The sequence below is a fragment of the Schistocerca serialis genome, chromosome 7 (assembly GCF_023864345.2).
Source record: "Schistocerca serialis cubense isolate TAMUIC-IGC-003099 chromosome 7, iqSchSeri2.2, whole genome shotgun sequence".
NCBI lineage: Eukaryota > Metazoa > Arthropoda > Insecta > Orthoptera > Acrididae > Schistocerca > Schistocerca serialis.
In genome coordinates this window covers 494,356,544-494,370,665 of record NC_064644.1, presented here as the reverse complement: position 1 = coordinate 494,370,665, position 14,122 = coordinate 494,356,544, and the positions used below count along the sequence as shown (strand labels likewise).

Genomic DNA, 14,122 nt, shown 5'->3' with positions numbered 1-14,122 from the left:
CGGGTATTTAACTGGTAACGAACAGTTCATTGTTATTTTGTCACTAAATACTTATAACTCCCGCACCACACACACACGGAATAGTTTAGTTAAGTCAGTCTGATTGAGATATAGTTTCTTGGCAATTACCACAATTGTTTTATCTTCATGATGTCGTGTACTTGGGTCCTACTCAAGACTAATTGCGTGTGAATATTTTTCTAATAAAAGGTCAAACCTTTATTTGTAGAGCTTAAATCTACTGCACTAATCTGCCATATTAGAATCTAGAGATTAATGGTAATTCTGAGTAACTGTGTTCTACAGGTGGATTATTTTGTAGTCATCCCGTTGACCTTCTTATATTAGCTCTGAATATAATTGCTCGGTTTGTAACCATTCTTTCTCATATGATTACAATGAATATGATAATTCCTACAATAGAAATTGTAGATCCAATTCTTGATACTACATTTCATGATGCATATGCGTCTGGGTAGTCTGAATATCGTCGTGGTATTCCTGCTAACCCTAAGCAGTGTTGAGGGAAGAATGTTAAGTTTACTCCAATAAACATAATTGTAAACTGGACTTTTTATCATGTATTGTTTATAGTTAATCCTGTAAATCGTGGGTATCATTCAATAGCACCTCCTATAATTGTGAATACTGCTCCTATAGATAGAACATAGTGGAAGTGGGCTACTACGTGATATGTATCACGTAATACAATATCAAGCGATGGATTTGCTAATACTAATCCTGTTATTCCACCACTTGTGAATAGGAAAATAAACCCTAGAGCTCATAATAATGGTGGCTTAAGCTTGAATTTAGTTCCATATAGTGTAGCTAGTCATCTGAATACCTTAATTCCTATAGGTATGGCAATAATTATTGTTGCTGATGTGAAGTATGCTCGTGTGTCAACATCCATTCCCACTGTAAATATATGATGTGCTCATACAATAAATCCTATTAATCCAATTGATAACATGGCGTAAATTATACCTAATGTTCTAAATCATTCAATTTTTCCTCTTTCTTGACATACAATGTGCGAAATAATACCAAATCAGGGTAGAATTAGAATGTGAACTTCTGGGTGCCCAAAGAATCAGAATAAGTGTTGACATAGACTTGGATCTCCTCCTCCCACAGCATCAAAGAATGATGTATTTAGTATTCGGTCTGTTAGTAATATAGTAATAGCTCCTCCTAAAACTGGAAGTTAAAGAAGGAGAAGAAGGGCTGTAATAGCTACAGACCACACAAGTAAAGGTGTTTGATCTAAAGTTATACTTCCTGATCGTATATTAATTGCTGTTGTAATGAAGTTTACTGCACCAAGAATTGATGATACACCTACTAAGTGAAGTGAAAAAATAGCTAGATCTACAGATGCACCCCCGTGTCCAATAGCTCCTGCTAGAGGGGGGTAAATTGTTCATCCTGTACCAGCACCGTTATCTACTATAGAAGATGTAAGAAGAAGGGTTCATGAAGGTGGTAGTAATCAAAAATTTACATTATTTATTCGTGGGAATGCTATATCTGGTACAAGTCAATTACCAAATCCACCAATTATAATAGGTATTACTATGAAGAAAATTATTACAAATGTGTGGGCTGTAATAATAATATTATAAATCTGGTCATCTCCAATTGGAGATCCTGGTTGACCAAGTTCAGCACGAATAAGTATTCTTAATGATGTTCCTACTATTCCTGCTCATGCCCCAAATAGAAAGTATAAAGTACCAATGTCCTTATGGTTTGTTGAGAATAATCATTTTTGCGGTAAGATAGCTCAATTTTAGGTGGTAGACCGCAAATCTACATATGAGATATTTTCTTTCTTACCATATTCTGGTCTTATATTCAATTATGATTCTAGACTGCAATTCTAGAGGTGTAAATTTTTAATAAGATCTAAAAGATTATTCTTTTAATTATAACTTTGAAGGTTATTAGTTTAATTAACTTAAGTCTTTAGTATAATGAGATTAAGGTTGATGTTGAAATCAATCCTATTGTTGCAATTATTACGGTTATAAGAAGAATAATTCTTGGTTTTTGAGACTTTATAGAACATGAATTTTCAGTATACGACCGAATTAAGGCTGAGAATCTAATATGTATGTAATAATAAAGTGTGATTGTAGTTAATATGACTACAATAGTTATAACAGATGTCATGTTGTTTTCTTTTAATGATTGTATTACAATTCATTTTGGTAGGAATCCAAGAATGGCTGAATAAATCTGGTTTATAAAGAATAGATTTATTTGCTTGAATAGTAAAACCGTGATTAGTCTTAATAGTGAATAAATAATAAAGTATAGTTCTCAGATGTTTTCTCTATTAGGGATCTAATTACTCACCCTAAATGTCTAATTGAAGAATATGCTAGAAGTTGTCATAGAGATGTTTGATTTAAGCCTCCTATTGCCCCAATAATGATACTTAAAATAATAATGGTTCAAATAAAGGTTCTTAGTTGAATACAATATGATAGTACTATTACTGGGGCAATTTTTTGTCATGTTATTAATGTTAGACAGTTATTTCATTCTGAAGCTCCTATTACTTCTGGAAATCAGAAATGAAAAGGTGCATCTCCAATCTTTAACGATATTCTAGATCTGATTCTTATTGAGGGGATGAATTCTGTTTCCCATCCTATTGGATACTTATTTGAATCAACAAAAATGAAAATAATAGTATTGTTGATGCTATTGCTTGGACAATAAAATATTTAATTGATGATTTATTTATCATTATGTTTTTATTTCTCGATAGAAGTGGAATAAATGAAAGTAAGTTGATCTCAAGTCCTATTCAAACTCCAAATCAGGAATTTGATGAAATGGACAGGATCGTTCCTATCATTAATGTTGATAGGAAGAGAAGTTTTGTAGAGCTGTTGGTCATTAAAAAGGAGAGGATTGATACCTCTATAAATGGGGTATGAATCCATTAGCTTGGTTAGCTTACCTTTTTACATTAAGGTGTATGATGCATGTTAGTTTTTAATACTAAAGGAGGTAGTTTAATTCTATCTTATGTAATTTGTTTAATGAAGGTAATTTTTATTTACTTAATTTACCCTATCAAGGTAATCGTTTAATCAGGCACTTCATGTATTTAATATATAAATTAAAAGCTTTTTTTTTTTTTTTTTTTTTTTGAAATTAGGTGTGTTCACTTCTCCTTAAGGTCCAACTAATTTAAAGTCAAGTCAAATGTTCACTAATTACGTTATTAGATTTCAATTAACCCATAGTGCACAGTTAAATGAGTCTATTTGTTCCTGGCTCAGTCCATAAAATCAGTTTCTTAAGCCGTGAATCCCGTCACACAAGAAACACTTCTAAACTCGGAAACAATCTCGTCACGATTCGCAATCTCAATAATTCAGATCAGAACTGCTCTCATACGTCTGCACTGGATGAGTTCTAGCAAGCGGACGAGCATTGTAGGTGCATTGAATTTCTTCGTTGCGCTTACAACTCTCTTTCATATAAAAGTTATCTCTGATGACATTACTTTGGACTTAACTTTTGAGATATTAATTTCACATTTGTCACATGGATATTTGTCCATTGCTGAAATATGATGTTTCTTCTTTCTCTTTCGCTAACAAGTATGCTCAGTGGTGTACAATGTAGCTGTTGACAAAACTCTTTGGTCTTAGCTCATCGGCAAAGATGTCGTAACTGCCAAGATAACTTTCCCTACTTCATCTTCTTTCTTAATTGACTTTAAGGTGGTCGTTGGGGCGTTACAATGCCACACACTCCTAATAGTGTTAAGTCTGCACAGTGGCGACATTTATTTTTAAAATGACTGATTCATCGACTTATGAATGTGGACATGCTACAGACCTCCCTCTTCCAGATCGTACCGGCCTCCGTTCCCAGTCTGTAGTTTATGTAAGACCCAATGTTTAACACTCTTTCCTCATGCACAAATTTTCCGAATTAGATCCTGTTCAACGATATTCATTTTGCTTTGAAACCTTACATACAATGTCAGTCATGTGTGTGTCCTCCCTTTCTTCCCTGTGGCTTATAAGTTTTGAAAAGCTAACTGTAACTATTGGATTTCGTGTTGATAAAATTCAAAAGCATTTATCTTTACTACATTATTAACAGTAACTGTTAGTTGCGCATTGCCAGTTTTGAAACAACAACATACTCAAAGTGTATGTTTGTGACATTTCAGATCACGTGAGGCAGTTCTCTTGTGGCCACCTTTACTACAGGACATTCTACCTTGATGAGAAGAGACATTCGCTTTTTGTTGGAGCTATGTAAGTACACATGCTCATTCACTTTTAACAGCTACGCTAACATACAGAAGAAGATAAGTAACAACTTTTAAGGATGTATCCCGTTTTAAGGTGACAGCTATACCTTATGCTCAATTTAAATATTCTGTCAATAGTACAAGTTTATTTTACGAGTGAAGGTAATGCGTTATCTTTAGAGCCACTTAAGCCGATTGTCCCCATTCAGGCTAAAGCAGTTTCACAAAATACATCTATGCGCACAGTGAAACGATGCAGTAAACTATATCTACCCCTCAACATGCTATAATATCCAACAAGGTAGGTAAATATTAGAAATGAGTTAACGGAGACGCTACTTCCTGTTTTCCAACTCAAAATCAAATGTTCGCATTAAATTTAGTCCTGCGTCTCTTTGACTGCAATTTGATTAACCCTAACCTTACCTATGATTTAACGGCGTCGAGTCATTTCTTTTAATGAACACTCTTGTAATATTCATATACCTAATTGCACGTCTTCAGTAATTTGTGTTCGCTTCACATCTACTCATTCCAACTTCTACTCGTCGTTACGCCACAGATTTAGTATCCTGTAGTACCTCTATACCTCAATGTTCAATCTTCAAATAGGGTCTTCATTTGTAGTATTAACAGCACTACATATTATCCACTATCGGACGAAGTCATTTGTAATATCGCTTGGTAGCATTATATTTCAAATTCTGGCCCTCTACAGTGGTGATTCTAATATGTTATACTACTGTTCAGGTAACGTGATTTAAAAGATCCACATTCCGCTAAACCCTATGTACTATTTCGTTATTGGACAACGTGTTAAAGAAATTAAACAAATAATTAGTGTTCAGGTGACTGGTGGATGCAGTGCACAGCGCGATTAAAAACATTTCGGGAAAATGAGAGAAGAATGTCTTTTCATCAAAAGTACTGATGAAAACTTTGCCAAGTACAGAAAAAAGGCAAGTAAGTATACAGGAAATTTTTAAGTTAAAAAAAGGGAAGAAATATTTAACAGAATGGCAACAGACGAGATACAGTAAATCGAGATTTTAAATGTGATTCTAATGATGGCTGTGGCTGAAACACTTTAACGCATATTTTTCTAGAAAACTACGTATTGATAATGACCAAGTCAGACAATTACATTGACTTCTCATAACGGTCATGGACTCTTATAATGATAATTTGACACTACAATGAAGAAATTTAACAGTGTTGAGATGAATGATGGATTAGTGCACAATGCGATTATACACTGTTTCGATGACGTGAAAGGTGTGGTCTTATCACCAGAAACATTCATTAAAATATTGCCAAGTACAGAAAGAAGACAACAGAGAAAGAGAAAAAAGTTATAAAAGTTTTAAAATGAAAAAATACATATGCAACAGAACGACGACCCAGGGAGATAGTTTTTATTGAGAAATGATGTAATATGATTGTAAGTGAGAGAGGCATAAATATTTTAGACAGAGATAATACCATTGCAGTTTAAGACAACCTCAAAGTTGGTATGACCCTCTAATTGGGACGAAGATTATTTAGTTTCCTCCCTCAAATGTCTGAAGCAAAGTCGGCGCTGATACATTTTGTTATAATACGGAAGAAAGAACAGGCACATAAACTGTTACCATTCATTTGAGCTTCAGAGAAAGTACATCCAGACGACGATTAAATGTGAACTCACAACAGGATGTAATTCATTTCAGCTTCAGAGAAAGTAAATCTGGACAAGAATCAAATGTGAGCTCACAATAGAATATAATTATGACACCAACATACTATCCATAAACCCAGAGGAAGTTTTCAGTAATACAATAAATGGAAATATGTGGAATCCAAAGGAATTACGAATGAGGTATAGAAAAAGATAGATAATTTACAACGAACAGGAAACACAATTACGCTACAATTGACAATCAAGAACGCAGCAAGCCATAAAAGTCAAATTGGCATAATGTTTACTACATTCTAGGATGTGGAAATGGTTAACATTCTAGAACTGCAGAAAAGCAGTTAGGTGTAACACAGCCTACATTTCGTAGGTGACGGGAGGTTATGTAGCAGGGTTCTTATTTAGAAATCTCACTGAAATACTGGCTATTTAAGAGAAGTTCGCATTACGCCTCCTGCAAGAAGCAGAAAGTTCAACGAGAACGGGACGGAATTCGACAGTGGCAGCATCACGATATGTTGAGACCGAAGCTTATCATTCCTCGAAATTACTGGTCTCTTTGGTCTGCTTTTCATGACTGTCGTGCGAATATGGAATCGATGAGTTGGAGGGGACTGTGCTCAACGCCATGCTGGCTCTCAAAGGCTCCATGAGACTGGCGCTTGAGAGAGCAGATGTATTGCTCGTGCAGTTGTGCATAATCGGGCAGCCGCAGTAGGCAAGAGTTTTATTTTATTTACAAGGACAGTGCGATGATGACTTCCCTTGATGCAGGTACAGAGACAGGCACGCCTACTCAAGTGCACCCGACGTCAACAGTGAACACGGGAGTGACACCACGTCGTCTTTTCAAACATAGTCTTATTCTGCGTACAGCATCATAACACTCGCACCCTCTTGGGCGGGCTCTAAGGAAACCGAACATCGCCAAAAGTCATTCATCATCGTCTTACATGCCCAGCATCTGATGGTGTGGAGTGCCAGTGGATATGTTACACGACCATCTCTGGTTCTCATAGCCGATGATCTGGACAAATGTCGTTACATGTCTGACTGTTAAGGCCCGTGATAGCACTTTTCCTTTAAAATTTCGAGCAAGGCCATATGTTGCCGGTGCTGTCCTACCGAACGTCGATTCATAGGAAATTTGACTGTGGGCAGAGCAACAGTACCTACCATGGACGAGGTATGGTCATACGTTGGCGAGAGACAGGCACGCTACCATTCTCTGGCCAATACGATTGATAAAGTATGGACCAGAGCTGAAGCCTCATTCACCCATGCACCAGTATCTATCTTCCAAAAAAGATCAATTCCTCTCCATGTCCATTGAACTGTTGCTGCCAGTGGTAACAGCTACGTGTACTGAATATCGCACCCTGTCCTCCCAAGAACCATCCACACATTTAATCATGTATTCATCCTAATACACTGTCAGTGCACAGTAAGTAATATTTCGTTACTTGCCTGTTTCGTCATGTTGCAGTTTCAATGGCCAACAGTGTAGTTGAGGAAAACTGTCGCTGCAGTCCTATGATAGGTTAAGCGCGGAACTCCATTTATTGACCGGTACGGGCGAAAGAAGAACTGTCCGCAAATTCGATTTCAGTCTGTTGTGTATTACTTCATGCACAACGGTAAAGGAGAGTGGGGCCACAGAGTGCTGCGGCATCTTGTCGTCGTTGGAAAGCAGATATCATTAGCGAACAAGTTATCGCAGTAAACAGAAGATTTACTTGACTTATATTTCTCCAAGTATACGGAGACTTATTACAAACAGTGCAGCAAGAAATCGCGTCCAGCTCCCAATGTCAGCAAGAATGAGCATCTCCAAACTAAAGCACAAACGATGGTGTCAGAGCCGCAACTAGGTGGTGTCAGCGTAGAGTCACACAATTAAGAGGCTCCAAAGTGCGCGTGGGCTGAGTGGCTGCCCCCTTCTGTCCTTTATCACGGTGGCAGAAGGCGGTCTTGGTACAAAGCCGCTGGAGGTGTGACACAACAGGCACGCACCGTTGGGTCTGCCTGATCCTGTGCGACTGCTATTGGCGTCTGATGTATACTTGCACTTCCACTGTCAACTGTAACATCCATGAAGAACTTTCTATACATGATACCACACAGACAAGTTGTTATGAAATATTCTTTTGATCATGAATGTGCATACACATCCAGGATTAACTAATTTGGCTCCATTCTACTTACATCCTACACTGCATGTTTCCTTCAGTACAGCTGTTCTCGAGAGCTATCTGCAAAACTATTTTCATCGTCCTGTATACAGGGTGTTACAGAAAGGTACGACCAAACTTTCAGGAAACATTCCTCAGACACAAAGAAAGAAAATATGTTATGTGGACATGTGTCCGGTAACGCTTACTTTCCATGTTAGAGCTCATTTTATCACTTCTCTTCAAATCACATTAATCGTGGAATGGAGACATACAGCAACAAAACGTACCAGCGTGATTTCAAACACTTTGTTACAGGAAATGTTCAAAATGTCCTCCGTTAGCGAGGATACATGCATCCACCTTCCGTTGCATGGAATCCCTGATGCGCTGATGCAGCCCTGGAGAATGGCGTATTGTATCACAGCCGTCCACAGTGCGAGCACGAAGAGTCTCTACATTTGGTACCGGGCTTGCGTAGACAAGAGCTTTCAAATGCCCCCATAAATGAAAGTCAAGAGGGTTGAGGTCAGGAGAGCGTGGAGGCCATAGACTTGGTCCGCCTATACCAATCCATCGGTCACCGAATCTGTTGTTGAGAAGCGTACGAACACTTCGACTGAAATGTGCAGGAGCTCCATCGTGCATGAACCACATGTTGTGTCGTACTTGTAAAGGCACATGTTCTAGCAGCACAGGTAGAGTATCCCGTATGAAATCATGATAACGTGCTCTATTGAGCGTAGGTGGAAGAACATGGGGCCCAATCAAGACATCACCAATAATGCCTACCCAAACGTTCACAGAAAATCTGTGTTGATGACGTGATTGCACAATTGCGTGCGGATTCTCGTCAGTCCACACATGTTGATTGTGAAAATTTACATTTTGATCACGTTGGAATGAAGCCTCATCCGTAAAGAGAACATTTGCACTCAAATGAGAACTGACACATTGTTGGATGAACCATTCGCTGAAGTGTACCCGTGGAGGCCAATCAGCTGCTGCTAGTGCCTGCACACGCTGTACATGGTACGGAAACAACTGGTTCTCCCGTAGCACTCTCCGTACAGTGACATGGTCAACGTTACCTTGAACAGCAGCAACTTCTCTGACGCTGACATTAGGGTTATCGTCAACTGCACGAAGAATTGCCTCGTCCATTGCAGGTGTCCTCGTCGTTCTAGGTCTTCCCCAGTCGCGAGTCATAAGCTGGAATGTTCCGTGCTCCCTAAGACGCCGATCAATTGCTTCGAACGTCTTCCAGTCGGGACACCTTCGTTCTGGAAATCTGTCTCGGTACAAACGTACCGCGCCACGGCTATTGCCCCGTGCTAATCCATACATCAAATGGGCATCTGCCAACTCCGCATTTGTAAACATTGCACTGACTGCAAAACCACGTTCGTGATGAACACTAACCTGTTGATGCTACGTACTGATGTGCTTGATGCTAGTACTGTAGAGCAATGAGTCGCATGTCAACACAAGCACCGAAGTCAACATTACCTCCCTTCAATTGGGCCAACTGGCGGTGAATCGAGGAAGTACAGCACATAACGACGAAACTAAAATGAGCTCTAACATGGAAATTAAGCGTTTCCGGACACATATCCACATAACATCTTTTCTTTATTTGTGCGTGAGGTATGTTTCCTGAAAGCTTGGCCGTACCTTTTTGTAACACCCTGTATAACTCTCCGTTGTCTAACCGCTATTTCCTGAAATATTTATCTCTACAGATGAATTTCTTCCTGGAAATCTAACCCAATGCATGTGCGCTGCTTGCCAAAGTTATTTAGGACATCTTCGTTTGAAACAAATTAGAACTATGTGTTGTGTTGAGAACTGAATCCGGATATTTACTTTTCATTTGTGCGATTCGTATGTAGCCATCTGTGTACACCTAGTGGGCACATTCAGAGCTTAAAATTGTCACTCACTCATTCACTCACAGACTCACTAATACATTAATCTCTTTTCCACGCTCGTATGGCGGAAAATAAGTTAGCTGGGAGTTTGGCTTACCCAGTGCCTCAGGGTTGAACCAGGAAGTGAAATTCTATCACTTATGGCAGAGTACACGCAGTGTTGAACATCTGTCAGCCACTCAGTGCCTTCTGCATCGCAGAAAGTCCTCTGTAAAGTGTGGAAAAAGTGGAGTAATACACAGGCAAATTTGTCATACCAGTTTGTCTGTAGGTTTTGCTATAGTTATTCGATTGGCGCAGAGAGTTCCACAAAGGGCAGGTCATCGGTTCTATTCACCGTCTGGAATATATCTTTAGCCTGCCAGGACGTTTCACTTTAGCGCTCAATCCGGTGCAGAGTGAAATATTCATTCCGGAAGCTTGTCTCTTCGGTTGTGGCTAAGTGATTTAGTGGAGATACCTTTTCTTCCAAGAATGATATACGCACAAGATTTGCGGGAGAAATTTAGTGAGGTTTCGGAAGTAGGAGAGAGATACTGGCAGAAGTGAAGCTGTCAGGATGGGAGGTGAGTCGTACTTGGATAGCTCAGTCAGTAAGGGCATTTCCAGCGAAAGGCTAATTCTTGTGTCGCATTCGCCGTCCGGCGCACTCTCCAATGAAGGATGAAAGACACATTCTCGGAGACTGAAAGTATTTCTGCCCCAAGCAGCGTGAGACCCCAACGTATAGCAAAGTAAGCAGAGAAAAAAATCAATGGATTCAGCAATAATAGTAACGCAAGAACCTTGAATGAAATGATCCTATTACATTATTGGTCTAGAGACCTCGCGTCGGTTTGTTCGGCCGCATAGAGTAAATCTTCGATAGGAAGCCATTCCCTGACTTGTACGTCTTTGCGACGAATATGAGATAAATCATTAGAACAACACAAACACTCAGTCACCGAGCGAAGAAAATCTCTGACCCGACTTGGTGTCGAACCCATGACCCTTCCATTTAGAGGCAGCTATGCTAACAACTAGACTACAGACTAAGAACTGCGGATAACGAGAACATTGATAGTATCGTATACGCGTGGAAAAAACAAATTCTTTGGGAAATTTAACATACAATGAGCGAAAAAATTTTCCGTGTCCCGAAACATTATAGGTAATGACAATTCTTTATGTTTCATTAGTTTATACTATCCGAGACTCCACAAACAACTGAAAATAAATACTTGCTATTTCGCTCTTCATTTATTGTCTTCCAGGGAAAGTGTTTTCTCCAGAAACACCAGAGACAACTAACCAAATTCAATCCAAGACAGTATGAACGAAGCAATTCTTGAGTGAAATTTTGGAAGATATAATCAAATGAATTTACACATTTGCGGGATGATGTAACATCAATTCATAGCGCAATGAAAATGGCTTATAATTCTGTTGCAGTCTTCCCGACGTCGTTTTTAGTACGGAATTAAAACAAGGTAAGCGCAAAATGTTTGATATCATGTTAGGTGGTAGTTATTCACCACAGTTTCCGGCGGGATATAACGAGTTGCACTAAGCGTAAGCTGCCGTGGTGGACGAGTCCAGTAAATCATCTGGTTCTTAAACTTTGATAACGGCGCAGTATTTGCCGCAGGCCTTGAGCAGTTAAAGTTGAAAATATTGTTTTAATTACAACGTAACTATAATTCCGAGATACTTCTGCACCTTCTCGGCCTCCATAAACAATATTAGAGCACAGCAGCCTTGTAATAGAGTCTAGACGCCGGGTAAATTGCGTTCTGCGCGGAGGTAAATTGTTTTAAGGCCATTTAAATTCCTGCTTCCCTTTATTAAGGCAGTAACTAAACGGGCCTAACGGTCTAGAAGCAGTACTTGCCGAATTATCCCGTTATAACTGAGGAAATAATGAACAAGGAAGTTGCGAGATAATGGTTTCCACTTCCATCACTTCACAACCGATCTAATGATATCCAGAGAGATTTTGCGTATGGTCTTAAACTTTTATATTATCTTTTCTGTTTTCTCTTGAGTGCTGAGTCTGGAACAAATTTTTGAGGCCGAAGAAAATAAAATAAAAGAAAACAAAAGAAAAGAAAAGAAAGGGAAAGAAAAGAAAAGGACAGTGATCTTATTCGAGATGCTGTGATAATAACCTATCATATTTTCTTTTGTGTGAAACTGATTTCGGCGACAAGCTATGCATCATTTAACTGCGCAGTAAGGGGGAAATCATTTCATTCTGTGACAAGCATGTTATATCCTACACGCAGTTTCTTAAGCCATCGATCATAACCAAACGCTTCATAATAAAGGTGGAGAAACATAGAGTATTGGAACTGCCGGTTTTATAATAATTGGCCAAAAGCTGTTTTACGTGAGTAGATGCGTATGGGGGTATTTTAGTCATATCTGGGACCACTGTAATCATCTTCAATCAGTGGAGTATATTTCCTCTTCTTGTTTACGATTTTATGAAGTTCTGTGTGTTCTGCATGTGACTCTTTGAGAGAAATTTCTTGTTTATCTTATAATTATGTAGGACTGATACTGGGTATCCGGACTTTATCAGTGATCAGTCTTCAGCTGAGCAAGACAGATCAAAGTTTTTACGCAAGAGCACATCATTCATCCAAATCACTCTTGTAGAATGAACTGAAAGTGATGATATGGTTCCATGAAGACATAATTTGAAGCAAATAACGACTTAACTCTAAATTCAGATTGGGTATTACTCACTCACACCTTTTTAAAATTTCGTTTACAGTTTTGAACAGATGACTTAATTAATTGCTCCAGTTCAAACAGAATCCAATGCCAATTAGAATCGCTAATCACCATTTTATAGCCTTTATTTACTAAAATCTATAAGTGGAAAAGGTACATTGGCTGAACCATGATGAAATGAAATAACATACAATACTTTTCCACAGTGAATATACATTGGACAATGTTTCCTTACGAAAACTAAGAATGAAATGTGTAATATATCCGTCCATTACGAGTGCAGGTGTAAAAAAAAAATTGCTGTAATTATCCGCTTTTTCGTATTCAAAACTGGACCAATAACTGGCTACCAGTATTGGACAGTTATTTTATTAACTACCACCACCGTATGCCGCAACATACTTGTATTTAGCTGAGGCCTTTTTCAGGACCTTGACTTCTCAGTACATTTGCTCCTAAATGGTTTTTGCTGCTTAGAATAAAATACAGTTTCAGATGAACTGTGATCGACATAATTAAAATAGAATACGTAAATAAAAGGGTACGATCGTTAACTACAGTTTACAGTGACATATTATGGTGCGAAGTTATTGAACAGCCTTCTGTCTAACACAAAGACAGGATAATCATCTTGATGTTGAAGCTCTTTTGTCTGTGTTTGCTTTAACAGTAACATGTGTTTTGGAGTAGGGTCCGGCTTTATCAAAACAAATGGAATGTTCTTTACTGTTTAAATACATATAAATATTAGTTTCTAAATCGTAATTATAGGTTTTCGAAGAGCACGTAAAATTATGCATTCATACCTTATTACCGCATGGTATGGTTTTCCTGCTGTATTACGTTTTTACGGTGACTGTTTTTCTTTAATGTTTGTCACCTGCAACTATATTCAACTTAATTTAAGCAAAACATTTACGCAAAAATTATGATTTCTAAACTGTTATGGCTGTGCCTGAGATTAATAAGGTCGTGTGTGTGTGTGTGTGTGTGTGTGCGTGTGTGTGTGTGCGCGTCTGTTTGTGTGTGTGTATCTGTTTACATTATGTTTCAATTATGGTTTCTTTTTTCGTCATCTTCTTCACTGTCAAGATCTATATATTGAGTTGTTACTGTCACTGTCACTATTTACCAGCTGTAATAACAAGATGGCGGACAGTGGGACAGGGGAAGGTGCGATAACAAGATGACAGACAGTGGAAATGTCACTGACGGTTTTTTGAATTTCTCAAAGAGGTGTGTATGTGTGTGTGTGTGTGTGTGTGTGTGTGTGAGTGTATGCGTAAGAAAAGAAAGAGGAGAGAGTGAGAGAGAGAGGGAGAAAGAGAGAGATAGA

General features: G+C 38.5%; 1 protein-coding gene across 1 annotated transcript in view; it reads left to right on the top strand.

The window, feature by feature from the left end:
• Positions 1-14,122, top strand: part of LOC126412398 (semaphorin-2A-like) — a 425,849-nt gene that overhangs the window by 195,697 nt on the left and 216,030 nt on the right. Inside the window, exon 2 of the mRNA XM_050081975.1 lies at positions 4,208-4,295. Within this exon, the coding sequence (XP_049937932.1) occupies positions 4,208-4,295 (88 nt within the window). The remainder of the gene's footprint in view (positions 1-4,207; positions 4,296-14,122) is intronic.